The sequence below is a fragment of the Aedes albopictus genome, chromosome 2 (assembly GCF_035046485.1).
Source record: "Aedes albopictus strain Foshan chromosome 2, AalbF5, whole genome shotgun sequence".
Classification (NCBI taxonomy): Eukaryota; Metazoa; Arthropoda; class Insecta; order Diptera; family Culicidae; genus Aedes; species Aedes albopictus.
Window position 1 is genome coordinate 438792249 of NC_085137.1, and position 25262 is coordinate 438817510.

The 25262-nt window shown below is 40.4% G+C and overlaps 1 protein-coding gene, 1 long non-coding RNA gene and 6 other non-coding genes across 9 annotated transcripts in view; 7 read left to right on the forward strand and 1 right to left on the reverse strand.

Moving 5' to 3' along the window:
* LOC115265307 (uncharacterized) overlaps positions 1-25262 on the forward strand; it is a 29608-nt gene that overhangs the window by 613 nt on the left and 3733 nt on the right. The window contains exons 1-3 of one of the 2 annotated variants that reach the window (XM_029869818.2): positions 9-192; positions 15015-15364; positions 15435-15535. In XM_029869818.2, the coding sequence (XP_029725678.1) occupies positions 15175-15364; positions 15435-15535 (291 nt within the window). In that variant the 5' untranslated portion in view covers positions 9-192; positions 15015-15174. Of the gene's footprint in view, positions 1-8; positions 193-15014; positions 15365-15434; positions 15536-25262 lie in introns of those variants that run through there. The other variant, XM_029869819.2, reaches the window with a different exon arrangement.
* On the reverse strand, positions 178-15008 carry LOC134288552 (uncharacterized). The gene is made up of 2 exons (XR_009998007.1): positions 9505-15008; positions 178-9448 (listed from the first exon to the last, which is right to left on the reverse strand). It is a non-coding gene; the product is annotated as an uncharacterized LOC134288552 (long non-coding RNA).
* Trnap-ugg (transfer RNA proline (anticodon UGG)) lies at positions 874-945 on the forward strand. Its single transcript has one exon. It is a non-coding gene; the product is annotated as a tRNA-Pro (tRNA).
* On the forward strand, positions 1671-1743 carry Trnak-cuu (transfer RNA lysine (anticodon CUU)). Its single transcript has one exon. It is a non-coding gene; the product is annotated as a tRNA-Lys (tRNA).
* On the forward strand, positions 2226-2298 carry Trnak-cuu (transfer RNA lysine (anticodon CUU)). The gene has a single exon. It is a non-coding gene; the product is annotated as a tRNA-Lys (tRNA).
* Positions 2783-2855, forward strand: Trnak-cuu (transfer RNA lysine (anticodon CUU)). The gene has a single exon. It is a non-coding gene; the product is annotated as a tRNA-Lys (tRNA).
* Trnak-cuu (transfer RNA lysine (anticodon CUU)) lies at positions 3529-3601 on the forward strand. The gene has a single exon. It is a non-coding gene; the product is annotated as a tRNA-Lys (tRNA).
* Trnak-cuu (transfer RNA lysine (anticodon CUU)) lies at positions 5350-5422 on the forward strand. The gene has a single exon. It is a non-coding gene; the product is annotated as a tRNA-Lys (tRNA).

Consider the following 25262-nt stretch of genomic DNA (forward strand, 5'->3'; position numbering starts at 1 on the left):
GTCGTTGTCGTCTCGCGTTTGCAGCATAGCTCGTTCATTGATGATGTGAGTCAACCAGTCGGTCAGTCAGTCCGCAGTTAGTCTCTGTTAACGAACTTCGTGAAGCGTCATTTTTTCTTCAGTCTTCGGAAAAGTATCGTGTGTCTCGCGCGGTTCCGGATAAGTGTTTTTCGGTGATTTTAACGGTGAAAGGTGAGTTTCCGTGACGTGCTGGGTTCTATGTGATGAAGTTAAGTGGATGATGAAGTGGGAAACCCACAGGAAAATCAAGCAAGTCATCAAAGTAGTCCGCTGAAGAATCTGGAAGCTTAATTAAAGCACCACACCCAATGGCGATGTCGGACAGATGGAGATGCAGCAACTGGCATGTCTAAAACCGCTTATGGAATGCGCCTGGTTTAAAAGGGCCGATTCGGCATGGAAGGTTCCAATCCCCACGGATATCTGGACCGATACCCCATCCCGGAAACCATCACATACTTGACCCAATTAACCGTTATGTGGCCGGCAAACTTTTTGCTTTTTTCTACACCGTGTATTTTAAATGGGTGCTGGGTACCCGGGTACCCTGTCGGCCACATAAGGGTTAAAAGAGGTCGTTCCCGTGGATTCCAATTGGTAGCTACGTGATCGTTCACCAGATTAACTCATGTTTTGCGCCCATCGTCATCAAGTGCACACAACAATGTTGGTGTTGCATGCATTTCACGTCGGCTCAAGTCGCTACCAACACCGCCACATAAGTATGTTATGAAAACACGTTGGGAATGCGATGGACTGACATCGAACGCACGCTTATCCACCTTTCCATAACGGATTTCTTGTTGGAATTTCGCTTTCTTCAAAGGTCGTGCCCAGCCTACTTTACCAAGCGGCTCAATGGTCTAGGGGTATGATTCTCGCTTTGGGTGCGAGAGGTCCCGGGTTCAAATCCCGGTTGAGCCCGGACTTCTTTTTTTTACTCGGTCACTCTCACACCAAAAGCGCTCGATTTGGAATTAAGAATGCTAATCTCCCGACAGACAGATGCTGGTCCATCGTTTTGATTTCGACAACAACTACTAACAACGGTAGCCGTTTAATGTTGTTGAGTGGGGAGTGGAGACTCGCCGGTGGTGGTCGCCTAATGGATGCGACAAACGTGCTTCGAATACTGTTTGAAAACTGTGGTTATCGTCGCCGTTCCTATGTAGAGTGTATGGTGTGACAATCGGCGCCAGTTTGTGCAGATGTTGGAGTGGTGCGATTAAAGTTATTGTCGCAGATTATTTTGCTTGCATCAACAACAACACGAGTGTCTGAACACATCATTTTCGCCTCAGCCAAAAGACAAGTTAATGTGCTGCATTTAACTGGAAAGTTTTTAAATAAAGTGAAAAATTGGTGAGATCTGATAAAAGTGCGCGCGGAATCTTATAAGATTGCCTACAAATTCAACTAATAAAAATTATCAGATTTGAACTTGTATGTTCTTATTGCCCTCGAACGATAATCGCGTGTGTATTTGTTTTTGAGGAGGGACTTCACCAGGTAGCGAATTCTAGTTTACAATTGGAATACGACTGTGAACATCTGGTGGAAGTGATTTTTAGCAGAAACCCAACATGATGAAGCCGGCCTTGTCACGATGTTCGACTGAAAGCCATCTTCTGTCACCTATCCCTGCACATGCCCGGCTAGCTCAGTCGGTAGAGCATGAGACTCTTAATCTCAGGGTCGTGGGTTCGAGCCCCACGTTGGGCGAGTATTTTTTTTTATGTGGTTTGCATCTTCTTTATCGATATTATTGCGGGAAGTGTATGTGCTGTAAAATAAGATTCATACTGATGCACGGTATTTCATCGTGGGGATGTAGCTCAGATGGTAGAGCGCTCGCTTAGCATGTGAGAGGTACGGGGATCGATGCCCCGCATCTCCAAAGGATTTTTTATGAGTAAGGCGCGGTGCTGCAGTGAAAGTAATTAAATTTGATTGATTTATAAGTGCCCTGAATTAAATTCTCTTACATATATATGGGTATCAGTTATTAAAATAAATGAATAATATGTAGTGAAATATTACCGATTTAATTCTAAGTAATAATACTTAGGTTAGGTTATTAGATTTATCTGAAATTTGTCAACAACTATACAAATCAAAACCTAATTATATTACATACCACTTTTCGAAAATTTTAGAAAGATATATAGGTCAAATAAACACAGTTTGAATTTAAAATCTCACCAGCCCGGCTAGCTCAGTCGGTAGAGCATGAGACTCTTAATCTCAGGGTCGTGGGTTCGAGCCCCACGTTGGGCGGTATTCTTTTGAATATGTAAAAGTTCTTCTTTATCATCGAACAGTGCTCACAGAATGTGATTGTATGGGAACCGCAAATATTTATCAAGGGGATGTAGCTCAGATGGTAGAGCGCTCGCTTAGCATGTGAGAGGTACGGGGATCGATGCCCCGTATCTCCAAGAAATGTTTTTGAAGATTGTTTGTCAGCCTTTTAGACAACACCTTGACATCGTGACCTCTAGGATCATATCTCACAAGTATGACCCAGCGTAGACCATAACCTCAAACCCAGTCAAAGTTGATTAACAAAATGTTTGATTTATTTTGTATTTCTTATAATCCTTCATTTTATCTCAAATCCAAATTGGTGAATAAGAACTAATGAGCAATATATTTTATTAAAATTCTGTTACGAAATTATCTCATCCACATTTTTATAAAACGTGTTTCATGGTCCAAACAAAAGCATACTAAAACTATCCTGACTACTTTATCGACGTCAGCCCGGCTAGCTCAGTCGGTAGAGAATGAGACTCTTAATCTCAGGGTCGTGGGTTCGAGCCCCACGTTGGGCGGTATTCTTTTGAATATTTAAAAGTTCTTTTTTATCATCGAACAGTGATCACAGAAAGTAAATCTATAGAAACAGCCGAGACGCACCAAGGGGATGTAGCTCAGATGGTAGAGCGCTCGCTTAGCATGTGAGAGGTACGGGGATCGATGCCCCGCATCTCCAAAGAATGTTTTTGGAAATAGTTGGTCGTTAATGGACCTACACCATTCTAACACCAACAAAGCTAGCCATGAAAATGTTTGACACTTCACAGGTAATTTTGACAGACCACACACATGCACGAAAAAGACAGAAAATATATTCTACTTTATCGATATTGTTGCCGTCCTTCTCATGCTCACGTTACATCTGTCAAAATGACCTGAGAATTGTCAGTCATTTTTAGGTTAGGCTCGTTGAATAAAGAATAACTCAAAATTGGTGATACTCAGTAAATATTTTGAAGCATTTTCACTTAATATTTTGCATAGTGAATTGAACAAAACAACAAATTTTATTGCATTTCGTTTTAAAGGTTTTTTATTTGTTCTCGAATATTGATTGATGAAGTTGTAGTAGTGGAATGGAAACTTATTTAATATATTATTTTATAAAACTTGGATCATGGTCTAACCAGAAATCCTACGTCTATTTCTATTTCACATGGATATGTGAATTAGATAATTGACGTGTAAGCCCGGCTAGCTCAGTCGGTAGAGCATGAGACTCTTAATCTCAGGGTCGTGGGTTCGAGCCCCACGTTGGGCGGCGATCTTTTTGAGATCTACAATCTCTTCTTTTTCGACATATCAATGCTTCCAGAATTCAATCCGTTTGAGACAGCCAATGTTCATCAAGGGGATGTAGCTCAGATGGTAGAGCGCTCGCTTAGCATGTGAGAGGTACGGGGATCGATGCCCCGCATCTCCAGAGAATGTTTTTGACAGTTGGTGGTGGTACGCATAATGTAACCACAAAATGTGACCAGCAAGGATGGGAACACTCACTTGCAAAGAGTTACACTCATTTGCTATTTTCTCAGCTCAGAAGCGTGCAATCAAGAAAAGATGTATGGACAACTTTTGCATTGTGGTTTTGTCTAAAACTTTGTCGAATAGAGTAGGGGTCGCACAAGCATACCGAAGTCGTGAGGGAGCTGCGAAGGCAAGTCTCCACGAGGTGAATGTAAATTACACTCACCTCGTGGAGAGTCGCATTTACAACTCTGTCACGACTTTGGTATGCGTGTGCGACCCCTACTCTATTCGGCAAAGTTTTAGACAAAACCACTATGCGAAAGTTGTCCATACATCGTTTCTCGATTGCACGCTTCTGAGCTGAGAAAATAGCAAGTGAGTGTAACTCTTTGAAAGTGAGTGTTCCCATCCCTGGCGACCAGGTGAATCAATAATAAACTATCTATTATCTATATAAATTAAAATGGAATGGTGTTTGTATGTCACGAATAGGCTCTGGAACAAGTCAACGGATCTACACCATTCTTTCAATGTTTTATTTGTGCAGGGCTCCGACGTGTTCGTACGAAAAAATAAGTGGGAAAATCGACCGGGAACGCACCGAAAACGAGAAAGTTTGAAATTTCATTTTGCGGGACATTTTTCTACAGAGCTGCATGTCAAAAAACACAGTAGGCAGGCAGAACGACGTTTGCCGGGACAATTCCGATTGCCTAAATTAAAAAAGATGTACTAGAAAAATAAATTAATAGAATCATAAATGAACAAGATAATTAATAATACATACATACATTTTCAAATGATTTTTCCTAAATCTTTATCTCATTATGAAACATAACCTCCAAAATATTTGACAGCTCTCAGGTCTCTTGACAGTAGTAACATTACCGAGAAGAGGACGACAACTAGGTCGGTAAAGTAGAATCTATTTTTCATTTTTTTTCTCACTTTGGTTGTGATCTGTCAAGTGACCTGAGAATTGTCTAACATTTTGGAAGTGATGTTTCACGATGTAATGAAGAATACAGTACAATAACAACATAGACATTTATAATAGTTATTTATGTAACGAGTTGCAAAAAGTTGATTTTTTCAGCATGAGGCGTACATTTATCCAACGAGGCCTGCCGAGTTGGATAAATACGAAGAGTGCTGAAAATATCGAGTTTTGCAACGAGTTTCATACAAAATTTTATGCAATGATTTTTTTCATAATGCAACCCATTTGAGTTGCATAATGTTCATAATGCAACTCAAATGAGTTATGAACATTATACAACTATTTTTCATTATGCAACTCATTTCAGTTGCATAATGAACCAGTTCTGAAAAATTGGCCATTATGATACCAAAATGAGCTATATAAAATATAAATTATGATACTAAATTGCATAAAATATTTTTGTGACTCTTTTTGTGTTCTCGAGTTTGCAGTATTTAATTACATTTTTATTAAACATTCGTCAGTAAATAATTCTAAATTGATTCATGTTTACCCGGAATCGTACCTTGTCCAATTCACTTACGGTACCGATGTCAGCCCGGCTAGCTCAGTCGGTAGAGCATGAGACTCTTAATCTCAGGGTCGTGGGTTCGAGCCCCACGTTGGGCGGTGATCTTTTTGAAATCTGCAAACTCTTCTTTATCGACAATCTGAATGTGATCCATTTTAGACAGCCAGTACTCAACAAGGGGATGTAGCTCAGATGGTAGAGCGCTCGCTTAGCATGTGAGAGGTACGGGGATCGATGCCCCGCATCTCCAGAAAATGTTTTTGAAAACGGTCTACAGTCGACTTTTCATGTTTCGATGTTCTACGTCTCGTTATATTTCCATATCTCATTGGTTTCATCGGTTCCTTCAATCTGCATACATTTTTCTACATTTCGATGTCTCTCGATTTCGATATGATCTCGTTCGTTTTTGTTCTACATTTTCTCTCCATATGTACATATGCCTATTTTCAGAGGTTACAAGATTTCGTTTCCTAGGTGCAACACATTCTGGAAAGGTTATGAGGTGTTATGAAATATATTTAAATTTTACAGTAGGGGTACTCACTCAACAGATTAAATTGCTGCGTAAGCCATGATTTTCTGCTTATTTGAAATGTTTCATGATTTTGCGAATGAAATAATCAAAGACTGCCTTGGTGATCGCGACGTTTAACCCTCGAACGATCGCGCTGTTGTATTTTGTACAACACGTTGAAAAAATCTCGCTTTTTGTACTCAGCATTAGCGTGGTGCTGACGCAGGTAGTCAACCGCGCGAGTTACGGAAGGTTAATCAGTTTAATCAGTTTACGCTGTTAAGTGAATCCTCCTAGTGTAGTACTTGAATACATTTTGCGGCTTCTAAATTTTGTGAAAATTCAATGCAGTAATCCTGAAGAAATTCGCTGATACTATTGTTGTTCCTGTACTTCATTTACATTATTGCACCACCTGAAATCCAAAGGTGGTCAAGATTTTCTAACAGCTTTTATAGTAACCTTGATTTAGGATAAATCGCGCTTATCCGGTAAAAAGATCGATTTTCCGAAAATTTCCGCTTCTATATTTCAGAAACGCAAAGTGCTAGAGACTTGAAACTTTGAGCTTTTCTTAATTGAAATGTTTACTTTCGGCAAAAAATGTAACAAAAAGATTTAATGAGGGTAACTTTTTAGGTTTTTGTCCGCCAGATATCTTATAGTGCAGTGACGTGTTATCTAGAGCTGAGAGAGAGGAGACAGCTGGCTTCGATTGCGTGCTACTTAATGTCAAGGAGGACCTGTCACAAACTGTCACCGCGAACCGAGCTGAAAATCGCACATTGATGCTGTGGAGTGGCCAAATATCAAACAGATCTTATTGAAATTTTGCTCCGTTTGTTGTAATTAAAAAAGATAAAATTATGATGGCCAGTTTTCCTCAACCAGCGCAACGAATCCATTCATTTTCCAAGCTCTGTTGCAGTGAATTCAATATGCAAATCGTTTTTGACCAAAAATAAATTTTCAAACCATTGTGCGGCGCATAAACTTGTTAAAAGAAGTAAGAAGAAGAAATGTAAACATCGTGGTTGTCAGTGAGCTGTCTCCTCTCTCTCAGATCTAGAGGGCCATGGGAACAAATACATTTTATGTATACACGGTACCACTAAACGTCAAATTATTGATCTCGTACATCGGTGGAGACGTTATATTACTCTCAGATGGAGTGAAACATTTAATACTTAGGGTATGTGTCAATGGATCATTGAAGCCGACTTTTCCGCTACTCACCGCATCAAAACAAAAGCGCCACCGTATATGGACGGCAACACAGTAACAGCAGTCGAGTTACGTCAAACACACAAGGCTACGGTGGCGCTATATGTTCATTTCATAGCGGCCGTTTTAGTTATTTTAGTGATCCATTGGCGAATTAAAAATAATTTTCACTTAAACTTGACAGTTCGATAATTATTTCCTTAGGAGAAGTGTCAAGTTTAAGTGTTGAACTGTCAAATTTAAGTAAAAATTAATTTTAATTCGCCAATTGACACAGACCCTTAGTTGTTTATTCGGATAATCTTTTGCAGTAACAGTTGTGATTCGGCACAGAAAAGTGAAAGTGGATAGAGAGAAAGATAATTATCGTGAGTGCTGAAGTGAGGGACTTTTATTTTTTATCTCAGTGAACATGCATTATCCCGGAGAAGGATAAATCCGTGGAATTCGATCACGTGAGCGAACTGTTAGAATAAACTTCCCGATCAATCTTACGTTCGTTCTTGTCAATATGGGCATCAAACTTAATGAAAAGGTAAGTATGGTTTTTTTGAATCCGTTCAATCTGCGTTGGGAGAAAGTTCTTAATTTCAACATGGCACTTATTATGGCGCCAGCACCAAACCGAATAGCGACGTTTTGACTAGCGACACTTTTCGACTAGCGACACTTTTTTTCAGTACCGGGTGGGGTGCGCTGTGTGCGTTCAATGATGCACTATCATATACGTCACTTCCGGTGTATGTTGTAAACAACTCAAAATTAGCAAAAATATTTTTCTCCAAAAAAGTTTTTTGATTTCCAATCGAATTCATAATAACAAATCCCAAGAGAAAAGTGGCTTCGACAACAAATCTTATATCTCTTCGTCATAGCCAATATAGTGTTATTACTATTTTAATTTTGCAATAGATTCATGGTTTTCGCCACTTTTCAAGAGATGCCGCTCTTGTCGATCACGAATGACGTTTCGCAGTGGTCGAATGTCGATGGCCAAACTTCTTTGTAGATTTTATGAGCGTAATGCATAACGAACTGCTGAAAACACCTGTTTTATTGCACGAACATTTTTTTTTATTGAGAATTGGAAAATGTGTATAAAAAACGCAATGAATATTGAGAGAATGTATACACTTAAGTCAGTTTAGGGTAAGAGTATATTTTAATCAATTAAAACCACCCAACCAAGGATGGAAAATGATGAATATTGCAGCTGATCAGACACAAATCAAAATAATCCGTACTCGTGAACAACATTGGCCGAGAATACTCGCATTTCTTTATTTGTGAGTAAACGAAGCTAACAAGCAATCGCCTGTGATTCTTTAGTGAGGAACAATGGAGCATAAAGCATTAGTTTATGATGGATAATCACTGGATCTGCTATTATACCCACACTAAAATGCACTTCTCGCACCTACACTAGTTCTACATGAATAAAAACTCATGAGTGTTTTTGTTTTCGTTTTGCTTCTTACTCGCGAATCAGGCGGGTGCGAATAAACTCACACACTGTTCACGTTTGGAATCGTGAGTAAGCCTTGTGTTGGCTTTCCACTCACGAATTGCTTCCCCGAGTAGGTGGAAAAATCTAATGAATAGCATATTCATTTATAACTGAGTGAATTACTGAAGAACAAAAACTGATATTGGTTTGATTGATATAAGAGGTAAAATATCAGAAATAATAGCAAAATCTAGTATGGTAAATTGCTCAATAATAGCTCGTTGAGATATTACAAGATCAAAACAATAGCAGATAGCAGAGACCTTTTTCTTAAAAAAAAATAAAAAATGCCAACATCCAGCATCGAACCTACACACAAAAGAAAGTTGCGGTAGAAATTACCATTTCAGGGGGTTAAATTGACCGCAAAGCACCCACAATTTTCAGCAGACAACATTACAGTATTATTTCAGCAATGAACGCAGTTAATTTTACCATGGCATAATTTTCACGCTTCTTAGTATTTTCTACCATGTTTGTAGTATTTCTAGGTCCCAATGTTTTACCATGCTAGTAGTAAAATTAACGGATTATGCATTACCGTGGCCATAGTAAAATTGACCACGACTGAAGTTAGTTTGCATATGCCCTGGTACTACTTTATAGGTTCTTTTTTCGTTGAAATATAAACAAAAAAATAACATTTTTCATACATTTTACTTATGCGGAATCTTGTCCGTAATTCGCCAGACATTGTTGAATAAGATTCTTCACTATCCAGTCTTCGTTGTCGGATTATGACCGGATCGCAGTTTGGAATCTTTGTCAAGCAATATTTTCGAAGTCATCATACGTGGTTTGCTGCCTCCCTTGGTGCACCGTCTTCTCTAGACGATCAAAAACAACTTTCCGAAGTTTTATTTTTATTTAGCAGTTCTGTAATTTGAATTTCGCTATTATGAATCATTTCTAGGTATATTTTAAGCGCTTACCTAAAAAATTGAAGAAAAATCCACTTGGAGATTAAATCGCCTGCTTCTCACCTGCGAACGAAATCAAAAATATTTCCAGATTTGCTTTTATCAGCATGAAATAGACTCACCTTTACGTCTGCGTTTGCCAAACTGCTAATTGGTTTTCCACTTTTTAAGGAATATTTACTAAATTTAAACTGAATTAATCAATAATTTTTAAAAAGGTTCATGCAAACAAATTTGACTGCTCTTTTCATTCCACAAAATGGGCAAACGTCAGTTCAACTAGCAGAATAGAAATTTACCATGAGTGTGGTAAATTTAAGTGCAAGCATTGTCTGCTGAAAAACGCTGGTACAACACGCTTGAGTTGACAAGAAATGTGGTAAAATAAAATCCGTCATGGTAGCAATGCTTCATACTAATCACGCCCATGGTAAAGTTTACTACAAAAATAGTACTTCTGATACCAAAATGCATAGTATTTTTAACTGCAATAAGTAGTTATCGCCACTTTACTATTTCTGCCTGAACAATAGTATTTTTTACTACAAATCAGTCAAAGCGACCATGTTGTCTGTTATTATCGCCATAATTAGCCATGGTAAATTTGAACACACTTCTGTGGTAGTGTTTACTATACAATTTTTTTCTGTGTACGACCTTAGGATTCACAGGCGGAGATGCTTACTAATCAATTATGGCTCACTGTTATGAATATCATGGGAATAAGAGCATGCGGTTCTTTGTTTTCACAGTTCAGAAAGAAGCACATGGCACTTCACCAACACTGAGCCATCTCTATGAGTGTATGTGGTTCGTTTCGTGCAAAAGAGCTAAATTTGCTCTTATGTAGAAATTTTCAGATATTTCGACAAGCACAAAAACTTATATCATATTACTTTGAGTTATTCGTGCGATATTCATTCAATTTTTGAATAACACATCATTGCGGTTTTACCGGCTTTTTTCGTCTTATTTCGGCTTTTCGGGGCATTGGTTGCATGAGTATGAATATAAGAATATTAGGCCATCTTTTCAATCCGAAATAAATCAAATGACAAGGGTGCTAGAAAATTTTATAATGAAGCAGACATCTCCTTCTGGGATAAGCTATCTTGACTGTTAAGCCACGTTTGTCTGATTAAAGTTTTTAACAGAAATTTTAAAGAGATTGCTTATAAAATTTCTTGAGAAAACCGTAATAGCCTTGAGACACTCGAGACAGACATGAAAAAGTTCTAGGTAGAATTACAAGAAAAGTTATCGTCGGATTCTTTTAAATCATTGCTTATTATCTGTACGTTCCGAGAGGGAATAATAAATAAGGACTCAATAGAATTCCTAGAGAAATTGATAAATAAATCCATGAGGTTTATCCTTATGTTATTTCTGGGCATAAATTTAAGAATTTCTCTGGCGGAGTTTTGGCGGAAAGATTTTGTAGAGTGATTTGCAAATTTCTGCAGCTTCTTGAGGTTGTTATTGAAATGTTATAAAAATTCTTTCAAAAAATACAGGGGGTGGCCAAAATGTTTGGGATAGGCAACTTTTTTTTCTCTCCTAAAAAGTTCAACATGATGTAACTTTTCATAGAGTGTATCAAAAATTTTCAAATTTTGACTGTTTGTGCATCATTGGTACAAATTTGAGCTCGATTGGTTAATTTTTCGCGAAGCTAGAACCGTTCTCGTGAAACACTATTATTAGGACGACTAATTTTTTGAGCTGTCATGTCTCGGAGACCAGTGAATCGAATTAAATGAAATTTTGAGCGATTATCAACAATATATCGATGCTTGAAAATTCTTCAAATCATAGGTACTTTTTGAACGTTGAAAAAAGTTATGATGATTTGAAATTTTCACCCATATAGAGGAAAATGAGTCAAATTTACAATCTCACACAAAAAATACTGAATGTGTTCTTCCTTTAATCTAAATGGGCTCTAATATATCTTATTATAAATATCATAAGAGCAGAAGAAGAAAATATTTGAATATCAAAAATAAAATTTAATGACATTGATGTGAAAAATTTACATTTTTTCGAGAAAGATCCTAAAAGTGTCAATCCATCATAACTTTTTTTAACGTTTGAAAAGTACCTATGTTTTTAGGAATTTTCAAGCATTAATATATTGTTGATAAACGTTCAAAAATTCATCCAATTCGGTTCACTGGTCTCCGGGATATGACAGCTCAAAAATTGGTTGTCTAAAAAAAGTGTTTTACGAGAATGGTTCTAGCTTCGCGAAAGATCACCCAATCGGGCTCAAATTTGTACCAACGATGCACATATAACAGGTCAAACAGTCAAAATTTGAGAATCTTTGATGCACTCTATGAAAAGTTACAGCATGTTGAACTTTTTTGCGAGAGAAAAAAAGTTGCCTATCCCAAACATTTTGGCCACCCCTGTACATAAGAGACCCTTATAATCCTCCAGAAGGTTCTTCGTTTTAAAACGACTTTGGCAATTCCATCTAGGAACTCCACTGACATTTCTTCGTTTTTTTGGACAAAATCATAACCTTCAGCAGTCTCTTCAAATGTTTTTGCTATGAATGATCAATTATTTGCCACAATTGTATTCCATTACTATCAGGATACATTTTCCATCTCAAGTTTTGGCAAACACGATAATATTTTAATCCGGGAGGTTGGAAAAGAACAATCTAGAACTTTATTCAAAATTTCTACTTGAAATTTCTCTATTGACTCATGCCTAGGCTGTTGAAGTCCCTTTTCGTAAGGAATTCCGTCGTCAATAACTTCTAGATTGAGTTTAAATAAGGGCTCTTCATCGACTCTCTCTTCTGCAAATTAAAGTGGCAAGATGCAAATTCAATCGAACTTTTTTACACTTAGACGCTAGATTACATCGCAACCTAGCGATTTATGACCAAAAAGTGCAACCTTACTTGCATCTTGTCACTTTAATTTGAAGAAGAGAGAGTGGATGAAGAGAACTCTCTCATGTTACTTTCGCCCTTATTTAAACTCAATCTAGACTTTACGGCATCTTCTTCTTCTTCTTCTTTATGGCTCTACGTCCCAACTGGGACTTGGCCTGCCTCGTTTCAACTTAGTGTTCTTTGAGCACTTCCACAGTTATTAATTGAAGGGCTTCCTTTGCCTGCCACTGCATCTTGTGAGGCAATTACAATGATACACTATGCTCAGAGAGTCGAGAAAATTTTCCCGACCGGAACGGGAATCGAACCCGCCGTCTCCGGATTGGCGATCCATAGCCTTAACCACTAGGCTAACTGGAGACCCCTTTACGGCATATTCCAGAGATTATGTAATAAAGTCCTATAGAAGTTCCGTTGGAAACTTTTATCAATTTTGTTATCTTATAGGCCTCTAAAAAGTCTGCGAATGATACAACTAAGATTAATTTAGTTAACTTTAACTCGTCGCCGTAATTCTGTAGAAAATGCGTCAAGTAACCGCTCATATTCTGAAAATATCAATAGATTAAGGGATTTCTCCAATAACATCTGAAAAAATGTATGCTGTCCTTCTGAATCTGCATCAAATCTAGCATCAAATTTTCTGAAGAAATCTGTCAATTATGGCTTTGCTACTACAAATATACATAAATTCTAGGATTATTACCAGATTAACCCTGGGACGGGACCCGTCAGGTGCTAGTGCAAATACGAAACCATTTTCTTGTCAGAAAAGACCACTTTTGATTGGTAGATTTGACAAAAGCAGCGTAGCATCGCTTCACGTTTGTTTACAAGAGGGCACTTTGTTGTTAAGTTATCCGTGTTGCTAGTAGTCACAAATTTCTTAAACCTCGTATTGATGACAGTTGATGACTAGTGAAATTTATCATTTGTCTCACTTTCTGTGCTGTTTTATTTCGGAACTAACATAGTGAAATATAGTACAAAGTGATAAATTGTGAAAATAATCGAAGTGGTTTATTTCCAATCGAAGTGGTTTATTTCCATGTGAATATTATTGACAACACTAAAGTAACCCCCCTATGAACTCTAACTAAAATAATAGGAGGGTTTGTACCACTGAGCTGTCACGTCCCGTCCCAGGAATAAACTAATAGGGGAATTGTGGTTAAAATGAACAGGGTGGTGTTTTACAGCATTTAGCGTATTTCCGTATGTTTTAACGATTGGATTCTGTGTGATAGCGTAAATCATTATACTTCTGCAGATTTTGAACTTTAAAATTAAATAAACCACTTGATTATAACGAAAAGTTCAAAAACCACTTTAAAAAATTGCTCTGATGTAAAATTGAACTTATCCGAATTAAGGTCCATTCGTATATTTTTCGCAGATTATGACATATGTAATGTCATATTCCAATAATTTACTCCCAAAAGACAGTATTCAGTTGAAAAAAATAATTAGGTTGTGCTTTCAATACCATTTTAGGAACAACTTTAAAACCAGCACGACTTGGGGGTAAAATGAACAGCTGGTTCAAATTTCATCCATATTTTATAAAATTTTGTTCAATCTCGGTATATTGAAATCTAGAATACATATTATGACACAACTAGAGCAAAAAGTTGAGAAAAAAATATTTTACGCTTATAAAATAAGATTTTTATCCTAAAAATCGCTTATTTTAGTACCTTTTTACAAATAATGATTTCAACACATTCCAAATTTTAAATCAAAAGTTTTAAAAGTGTAGCATATAAAGTTTACATTGAATTTGTTGACCTACACTTGAATATATCGAAATTAAACATTTAAGCTAGTTTTTTAAGACATGTTCATTTTACCCCAATTAATTGTTCATTTTACCCACACTATTTTTCATGACTCTGTTTTCTTGCTTACATATTTTGCAATCGAAAATAATGTAAGAAAATTGTATTTTTCATCAATATGTTCTTCTAGAACTCTTAGAATATATTACCATCTACGATGTAACAGGATAAAAAAGAAAGATTTTGTCACATTTCTATTGGAAAAGACGACAAACGCTTAGGGTGTTTATATCACCCCCAATTCCCCTAATAGACTGAAGAAATACACAGAATTCACATTCTGATATTCTGCCGAAAAGTTCTCAGAAAAGTATTGCCATTGGACTTACCAGATATGTTCTAACATATCTAGTGTAAAAATGGAAATATTGATAAAAAGATTTAGAGTGAACAGTTATACTTTAGTAGAAAATACTAAAGTATTTTTAACATTTTCGGGAAATCCCGGGAATCACGGAAAACTATCCCGGGATTCGGGATGTTTTGAATCCCGGGATTTCCCGGGATTTTTGTCTCGGGAAATCCCGGACAAGACCCTCTAGTCGTGCAATCAACTGCGCCATGGTCGCCTCACTACCGAACTTGTCCTTAATGCCGTTATAAGTTGGATGGGGACCTGCTGTTCACAAACATCGCATAGATTGTCGATATTATTTTTTCTTTTATTAATTTTAGTCAATATAACTGCAATAAAGTAAACCTAACCTACATACAAACACATTCTATTCGATATTTTAACTCTGCCGTTCTCATTATTCATGTATCTCTTTCAGATAAGCCCCCTACCTTGGCTCGGTTGCAGCATCCAGCGAAAACCACCCATCAGTTCAATCCATTCCCACACCGCCACCGCACCGGTAGCAGCAAATTGGCCAATTTCCGCTACCGCAAAGCAACTCAGTCCGCCGGTCCCGATGGTGGTGTAGTGGTACCATGTCAACGATAGACGAACGTACCGCATATCTGGAGAATCCCTACTTCAAAGGACACGTCTACGGTAACTTTAATCCGTTCTACGTGACCATCGCGATCTGCACCCTGCTCGGAGTGTTCATCTTTGTGCTGAACATCATCTGCGGTTGCTGCTCGAAGCACAAACAGTACTGGCAGGATCGCCACACCGGTGGGTTTAGTTTGTACTACGTTTTTTAGTGACGCCAACAATGAAACTATTTCGCCCTTTTTGCACGCAGGCAATCGCTGGTTGGTATCGATTTGGTCCGCCACCCCGCACAAGCAGCCCCCGCTGGACCTCACCGAGCTGAAGGACGTCCGATCGTTCCAACCGGTCAATGTGAGTACATATCTAGCTGTTTCTAGAATAAATATTTCATGCAAATTGACGGAAACAAATGAAACTGGATTGGCGCTATGAAGCGTATGAAATATTTGGTTTCATTCCAAATTAAGGAAAACATGCGAAAAAGGGGAAGTGGGGAAGTGTCGGTGGGACCGGGATATGAGTTGTTCATCAAAAGTCAAAATAGGGATTGGATCAAAATTTATTGCCGAAAGTGGGGGCGCAATGGGTGGGAGAGACAGAGGCTTCATGCAAGAGCAAACAGATTCGGCATATTTCGCACTCACATGCACACTGGTCAATGTTGGTTGTTGGATTAGCTAGGTAAATAAATTTTGTTCTAGATGGGTGATTCAACCTTCCGTAGAAGGTCGAAATTTTAAGCGGGTATTCGGCAAGAACACTGCGACCGTCATATGTGCCCAGGCCCGTGCACAGGTAAGGCGGAAGGGGAGGCATTTTGCGTATGAGCCTCTGTACGAATTTGCCCTGTCCTGCTCACTCCCACAGGAAATTTGAAAACACCGCGCACAGTAAAAGTCACATTTGAATTTTACTGTGCGAACTGTTTTCAAATTTTCTGTGGGAGTGAGCAGTACGCCAGATTCCTGCAGAGGCTCATGCTCGGTGCATGAAATTAGAACAACGGGAGTAACTTAACCTGGGATTTGTTCTATATGTTCTACCAAGAATCCCTCTAGGAGTTCGACCGGAGTTTCCACTACCAGTTGAACCAAGAATTTCTGCAGGGGTTCTTGTGCGAGTAACTTTAGAAATTTATCGTACTACCTGCAGGAGGTGCAAGGGGAATTTCTGTAGATGTTTGCTTGGATTTTTTTCTAAAAGTATAACCGAGAACCCATCTAAGGTTTCTAACAGAGATTCCTCTAGGAGTTAGTTAGTTAATTTATGTTCGACACTGTACAATTGCTCTGGAAGTTTCTCTACGAAATCTTCAATGGGTCCACCAGGATTTACTCTAAGAGTTCAACAGAGATTCTAGGAATTTTACGGGTAATTTTTCTAAGAGTTCCACTGAGTATTAGTTTAAGAAATCAACCAAGAATTGTACTTGGAGTTCCACTGCAGGACTTCTAGGAGCTGCTCAGTCAATACCTGCAGGAGCTCCACCATGAATACCCGCAGAAGTGGCACCGGGTATTCCTATAAAGTATCCCCGTGATTATTTCCAGAAGATCCATCGGTACTTCCTCTACGAGTTACACCGAAAATTTATGTGAGATCTTCCACGAGGATTCCTGTAGGAGATCCGGTAACAATTCTCAGCCGATAGTTTCACAGGGATTTTTCACCAGCAGTTCCAACGAGAATTTCTGTACGAGATCCATCGCGAATACCCACATATGAGCCTGCATAGCCGATGCAGTAAGTGCACGGATGTCCAGAACAATTATACTGCGGGTGACGGGTTCGATTCGTAATGGAATCTTTCTTTGACTTCCTCGAGCATAGAGTATTAGAGTGGGTCAACGTTGTATGGGAAAAATTTAAATTTGATCGCATCTACCCGGAACAAAGCTTTTTCAATCTACATTAGTGCCCAAAACAACTGTGCAAAATTTTGGAAACGATTGGTTGCGTCCCCGTATTCCGCATTGCGATTGAAATTTGTTTATAATTTAGTAAAGGAAAACGTACTTTTTTGCATTTTCCTCATAAGTAGAAATTGTTTGTCTTAAACTATGTAACCAATAACGTTAAAGTAAAGTCTAGGATATGCTGAAAAATTTTGCCGAAAACCGCAAAGTGATCTGACTATTGTGAAAAAAGTTATACGCTTGGTAAGATAGGTCATAAATTGAGATTTTATTATTGGTGTTATTCCTTTACATGTTAAATGTTAAGCACTACATATCACACGATCTGCACGTAATAACTTTTGTCACAAGTAACGGATCACTTTACGGTCTTCGGCAAAGTTGTTTAGCGTATCCTACGAAATCAACGTCTTTGGTTAGTTCGTTTTAGACAAAAATCTTCAATTTATGAGAAAAATGCAAAAAAGCACACAACCAATTGCTCCCAAATTTTGCACAGTTGTTTTGGGCGCTAAAAGGAATCGAAAAAGCCTTATTTCAAAAAATCGCCTTTGTTGACCCAGTCTAATAGAGTATCTTCATGCCGACCACTCTATACCTACCGTATTACCTTGTTGGCTACAAAGTAATTTTATTCCAACGCTGAGCATATAGTAGAGCGTCATCTTCGTGTAGGGATCGCAGGTTTTCTTCAACCGCGTGCAGCCAGCGCGTTCGTGGCCGCATTCGATGTCCCCGACCTCTACCTGGTTCCCTGCTGAATATTGTTTTCACTATTCTTCCTTTCGACATTCGCACTACATGTTTTGCCCACTGAAGTCTGCCGTATTTAATCCGTTTCGCTATAGCCTGCGCCACACTTTATTTTCTTGTTACCCACCGAGAATTGTTATGCTGCGTTCAAAAACTACGAAAGCTTTTCGATCTACCTCCATTAACGTCCACGTCTCGTGATCGTAGAGGACAACCGGAAGAATCAACATCTTATTATAGAGCAAATTTCGTTTGCGCTTGCAAGTTACGGGACCTAGTTAAGTTGGTTACGCAACCCGTAAAAGAGCCTATTCGTAGTTGCAATACGTCTTTTCAAGGGAAACGTCATTGTCACATGTCACAAGTGTTACAAGATAAAGAAATTCTTCAACAACTTCAAACATAGTCCTCAGCACTATCACCACTAGGCCTGCCTCTGTCTCTACCCGCTATCATGTACTCCCAGCTAACACAAAGTCTTATATGCTGTTGCATAGGATGCTAAAGTGGAGGCCATATGTGAATATGCTTCCGTTTACCCGCGTGTAAAGTGTTCGTATATCGCTTCCACTTTGGCATCCTATGTAAGGTAACGTCCATAAATTACGTCTCGCTTTTAGGAGGGAGGGGGTTGAGCAAAGTGTGACAACCAATACAAAAATTTCAGAGGTCTCATACAAAAAGTGTGACATAGAGGGGGGGAGGGCTTGGTGGTTTAAAAATGGGCAATTTCCGCGTGTCGTAATTTATGGACGTTCCCTAACATTATTTACGATCGCGTGTTTGCTGGGCTTCGTCTTGGTAGAGTTAATCGTCGAGTCTATCCTCACTGTCTCTCTCTTCAAAGGTGCATAAGCTTCCTCTACTGCTCTACGATCGATGCCGATTAGATAAACATCGTCCGCAAAGCCGAGGAGCACGTGCGTCCGTGTGATGATAGTGCCATTCCTCCACACGCCAGACCTCCTAATCGCTCCTTCGAGTGCAATGTTTTTTTTTTTATTCTTCAATCACTTAACCTAATTTACAGCACTTTTATCCACTAGGACACTGCGTGAGCGATTCCAATTGGAAGCTATACTTACACTTGGTACAGCGCCTTAATGTATTCTATTCTAATTCTACTATATCGAACTGGTTGCCGTTGCGCTACTTTCACTTTCTACCCTATCATGGTAGAATGAAAACTACGAGGATGCTGATGTGTGGCTGTTGGTTGTTTCTTTTTCTAATTCGATTGAGGGTCCATTATGGGTTGCCGTTCGCCGATGTCCAAGTATCCAAATTTGAAACAGCATCACTCTGCTTCGATCCATACAAGGTCACAAACGAGATAGATACTTCGTCTGCTATTCGAATACTTGATTATGATCCATCCAGCGTTGAGCGTATCAGCCTAATTAGTTCCGCTGAAAAACCATGTTCTGATATTATCTGCAGGTTAAACATTTGATCCGTCGTTGATCGGCCCTAACGAAAATCAGCCTGGTATTCGCCGACGAAGTCTGTTAAAGTATATCTTATATGTAGAATTTAAAAGGGTAATCCCTATGTAATTGGCACACTCTAGTCTGTGCCCTTTCTTGTATATTGGGAATATGGAGCCATCCAACCAGCTGGGTAGGTAATTCTGCATTCTCCCAAATCCTTTCAATAATCTGGTGGATTGATTGGTGTAGCTGCTCGCTTCCGTGCTAGAGAAGTTCGACTCGTCCTTCCCAGCAGCCTTGCTGTTTCTCAGCTCCAACCCCATCCAGTGTTGGTGGTTCCACTGCTTGACCGTCATCCATTATGCTAACCCTGTTCCTGGGTGCTCCTTCACTGATACCATTCATCAAATCTTCGAAGTGCTCCTTCCACCTGGCTGCCACCATTGTTTTGTCCTTCAGCAAATTTCCTTCCCGGTCATTGCACTGGCGCAGTCTTGCTTCGCGCGCCATTAACTGCTGCATGAAACCTCCGCATATCGTTCCTGTCCATACTTTTCTGCGCTTCAGCAATCACATTATCTTCGTGCTGCCGTTTTTTTGCTGCGGTCGATTCGTCTCTCTGCTACTCTTTTAATTTTTTTTTTTTACACACGGACACGTTTTAATGTTTCCAGTGAGCTATTCGCTCTTTGAAGGAAGCACGACACTAGACAACGGACTAGCATGCAACGCCCAGCGGTACAGCCGAAAACTTTTCCTGATAGCTGCGGCGGGAATCGAACCCACGTTCCTCAGCACGATGCGACTATATACCAGGGTACTCTCGCTACCCTGTACCGCTCCCTGTTGACCCTGTTTCCGGCCACTAGCATTCGACTCCTGGCGGCATTCTTTTCGTTCGTTACTCGTTACACTCCTCGTCGAACCAACCCTTACGTTGGCGTCGCTGAATGGCACCTATCATCTCTTGCGCTGTTGTTGTCACTGCTTCATGGATAAACCCCCATAAACTGTTAACATCTCCAGATCCGTTGGTCTCTCCTATCCTCTCGTCCAGCTTCTGGTGGTACTGTGCCACACGATATACACATGCAAAATGGGCATTGGTAGAGGAAGCTCCCAGTAAATAACTGAGAAGGCTGTTAAGAACTGAGAATAAACAGCTTAGAAGCTGGCTTTGTCCCAACTCAAGTACCATCGGAATGTCTTCTTGAAATTTCACTGGGAATTCCTCTATAAGTTCCATCCGGATTTTTTTTTTCTAGGAGTTCAACTAGGAAGTGCTGGCACTTGGCAGTGTACGCTCGAGATCATAATGTTCCAGGTATTAGTGATGCATTTTTTCAGCGGTATGACAACCCTTACATACTTTTATTTGCTCAACATCACATTTAAGATAAGGCATAATGAACAATAGTACGCCACAATACTCGGTATGTGGCTGCCGCTCTCCATCCTAAGTCACGCATATAGCTCCTCCAGGTCCGCCCATCGTTCTCTCTGCGCTCTATGCCTTCTTGTACCGGATCAGTCGCGAACACCAACTTTGCAGGGTTGTTGTCCGGAATTCTTGCAACGTGCACTGCTCACCGTGTTCTAATGGCTTTGATCCCCATCTGGATGCTGGGTTGGCCGTAAAGTGCGACGAGCTCGTGGTTCATCCTTCTCCACGGTGTGTTTATAGAGCAACTTTAAAACAAAAAAATAAGTAAGTCTGAAATTTTGCCCAGTGATACTTTGGGAAATTCCCTTCAATTTGCTGGGTCGGTTGAAAACATCCATATCGGGGGGTCTAGAACAAAAATTTTTTTTGAAGGTTTTTCATGCAAAAACAGTTAAAAGCGCATATTGTAAATTATTGCATCTCCTACAAATAGTCACAACTTTTTTGTCTTTGAAGATAGAATCATACAATTTTTAGGCGTTTCGAAGTAGTATGCGTTGATGACTGTGTGAAAATTTCATTGAAATTTGTTGAATGGTTTTCAAGTAATAGCAAAACTATCAAACGCATTCTAAAATACTAAGCTTAGTAGCAAACGATCCACAAAATATCTATATTTTTTATACAATAATACATGAAACATATTTTATTCTAAACACCTTGAGTCGTTGTCGACCGGCCACCGATGAAGCCGGTATGATAACTTCCCACGAACTCATTCGTTTTAGGTGACAGACGACAAAAGATGATCTGGGATAGCACTTTGTAGGCAGCATTCTCAATAGTGATCGCTCTGAAGTTCTCACATTCCAAATGGTCGCCTTTCTTGTGAATGGGGCAAATTACCCCTTCCTTCCACTACTCCGGTAGCTGTTCGGATTCCCAGATCCTGACTATCAGCCGGTACAGACAGATGGCTAACTTTTCTGGGCTCATATTGATGAGTTCAGCTGCGATACCATCCTTACCATCTGCTTTGTTAATTTTGAGCTGATGAATGGCATCCAAGACTTCCCTCAGCGTGGGAGTTAGTTCATTTCCGTCCTCCGCAGCACTAGTATCGCCGTTTCCTCCGTTGCCGTGGTCGCCCGTGCCTACGTTTTCCACGCCAGTCAGGTGTTGATCGAAGTGCTGCTTCCAACTTTCGATCACCCCAAGACCGTCCGGCAAGAGGCCACCGTCCTTATCCCTGCATATTTCGGCTCGCGGCAAGAAGCCGTTGCGGAATGCGTTGAGCTTCTGGTAGAACTTCCGTGTTTCTTGGGAACGACACAGCAGTTCCATTTCTTCGCACTCCGCTTCTTCCAGGCGGCTTGTTTTCTCCTTGAAAGAGACGGGTCTGCCTTTTCTGCTTCTGTTTGTAAGGTTCCACGTTCTGTTGGGTCTCTTGCTGCAGCATTACCGCCCGCGCTGCGTTCTTCTCCTCGAAAACCGTTCTGCACTCTTCGTCGAACTAGTCGAATTAGTTCCGTCGATTCCGTTTCACGTACTCGGTGGTGCTCTCGGCTGCGCCGTTGATGGCGGCTTTCACTGTACTCCAGCAGTCCTCTAGGGAGAGGCCTCATCGAGCTCGTCTTCGTCTGGCAACGCGGCCTCGAGATTCTGTGGTATGCCTAGGTGACATCCGGTTTTTTTAGTCGCTCTAGGTTGTACCGTGGCAGTCGCCGGTACCGTACATTGTTGATGACGGAAAGTTTTGGGCGCAGTTTGACCATCGCCAGATAGTGGTCGGAGTCTATGTTGGCGCCACGATAAATCTCATATGATGATCTTGACATCATGGCTTGGATAGCGGTCTTACTTGATTTCGAGCTGCGCGTAAAATGCGTCCTCGTTTTTTTTTACTAGTTCATTTATTTAGTAGGCTCAGGCGTGAGTATCACTTTACGGAGCCGAATCTGTTATTTTTGTGTATACATTAATATAATAAAAACAAAACTAAACACAGTAACAAAAGAAAAAAAAAACTAATCGTGATAAAAAACTATTTCATCCAACGGGGTGTTGGTTGCTGCGGCGATCCTCTGCTTATCCTCTTCGATTGTCGATTGTCGTTCCTTTTCATCTGTGATCCATTCGTAGGTTGGAATTCGCACCCTACACTTGCTGAGAGAAGCGTCGGGTACGATGATCTGGCTACTATCATCGCTTTTGCTCAACGACGGGTTGTGATTATTCTTCCTTTTGTGTGTCTGGTTAACCGCAACGTCCGAATCTCGATCCGTATCGAACGACCGTTGTCGCTTAGCATCCATCTTCTTTGTTTTTTGCTGTCTCTTCTCGGCCATTGTTTTACTGTTGTGTGTATCCGCATCGGCCGTTGCTGCTGCGATAGATGTGTCTATATCTTCTTCTTCTTCTTCTTCTTCTTCTTCTTCTTCTTCTTCTTCTTCTAGATGAGCAGTATCAAGCACTGCCCTCGGCTGCTTTTGCGCTTTCGCACACTGTCGTTCTCGCACTACCGGACAACTTTTTTTCAAATGCGTGTCTGACTTGCAGGCAAAACACTTCAATTTTACACCTTGGTAATATATTCTGCCTTTCCGATTGCGGAAATAGAGAATATCCGGTATCTCTTTTTCAATGTCCATGTAGAGACCACGGACACCAGTGAACATATCGAGTTCAAATTCTGCCGGGAATCGTTCCCGTACGGTACACTCAACTTTACCATACCTCTGCATTACTGCTGCTAGGTCCGCATCGGATACTTCTGGCGGTAGATCGAACACGCGCACGTAGCGTGTATTCCCAGCTACCGACATACGGACAGTCACTTTATTGCCATTGGTAAATGGAAAGGCAGTGACTGGTCATTGTTCGCAAGCACAAAATTCATGGCTTCTTCGCATTTGAAGCGGATAAAAACAGACTTCTCGTCAGAAATCTTGTACGCTGTATCCATCAACGACTGGTCGCCGTTGAGCGTTTTAACAAAACGCACCATATCCGTCACGGATGGCTGGACGGCATCTCCAGGAAAAAGAAAAGCCAAGGTGTTTTTCACTGATACATCCGACATTTTGATCGTGCGTTTCTATTTGTATTTCACCAATCCACCGCGAGCACAAAAACGAGCGAGCGAATGAACAGAACGTCTGTCCACTACAAGAGGCGATCGTTGACTGAACTGCGTCCTTGTCATCATCAGTACTTCCGAAGTGTGGGCTGTGTACGTTTATTATGCTGAAGCTGAAGAATCGGCCCTTGATCCTCAACCTGCACATTCTTTCGTCGATCGGCAACCAACCGATCACGCGCCTTTAGATGTCACCCATCAGGGGCTGTCCATAAACCACGTGGTCATGAAGGGGGGTTCGGCCAAAGACTATTTTGTATGGAAGAAAAAAAAATTGTATGGACTAATGACAACGCTTGGGGTTTGAGAAGTCCCAAAAAAATGACCACGTGGTTTATGGACAGCCCCTCACGATGAAAGCTGATTCCAGCTCGCGGATGTTGTCGCAACTCTGGTAGATGGCATGATTACCTCTAAACGTTCGCACCATGGATTCAGTCTAACACACCTTCTACAGCGCTACGATGCCAAACCCGCGGTCCTTCAGCAGATCGGCGAGTATACGGGTGCTCCCATTGAGGTTGAGAGATCGGCAGTTCCACGTACCGAGTTTCCATTCGCAATTCCTTTTTGTTCACTGGGGTGGTTGCTGTTGGTCTCGGTTCGTATTATTCTGTTGCTGATTTTCCGTTACAATAGTTTTTAACGGCTGGCTCGTAGGGCCGGGCGGATTTTTAAAGAAATATAAAAGTTATCCTCCTTGAAGCTATCGATTTGGAAACCGATTAGATTATCTTCCAAAATCTGTCGCAATGGAATTCATCTTCCGAAAAATGCGGCTCCTTCGCTCCAATTCGAAGAATTTATCCCTGAACCATTTACGTTTCTCAAACCAAATTACTCTGAAACATCCCTTGCCTAACTTATGTACTCTGCCAAAAATTTCAGTTTATCTCTGCAATATTGTATGTACCCAGAACAACATGCAAATTTTGCATATCCAATCATAAACATTTTGTTCTGTCATATCAGCTCGAGCACACGCATCCCAGCTTACACCTCAACCCACCCTCACTCTCTACCTACACTCGCAAAATGATACACTTTTAATAGCTGACGGGCGGACAGTTCGATATCGGTCGGTCGCTTGGGTGGTACGTATCGCTGACCCACTAGTAGGAGTGTAAAGCAGGCAGACGTCTCCACCGATCCGAAACCAACTTTTGACCGAAACACATCTCGTCCTCACTCGAATGGATTCCTGGACAGATGAACGAACGGACTTGTGAGTGCCGCCAATATCGTCCATCGTCCGTGTGTCGGATGAGGGTGCTTGCTAGAGGGTTGCGGCTTGTTTTGCTGACCACAGCCCGTATATTAGTTTGGGGTGGTTTACCACAGCCACAGCAGCAGTCATCATCAGTTCAATACAGTAGTGTGCCCCTCCGGTGTTCGATATCAGTCAGTCAGTCAGTCAGTGAACTCGCGCGATTCGTTCCACGTGTGATGTATCTAT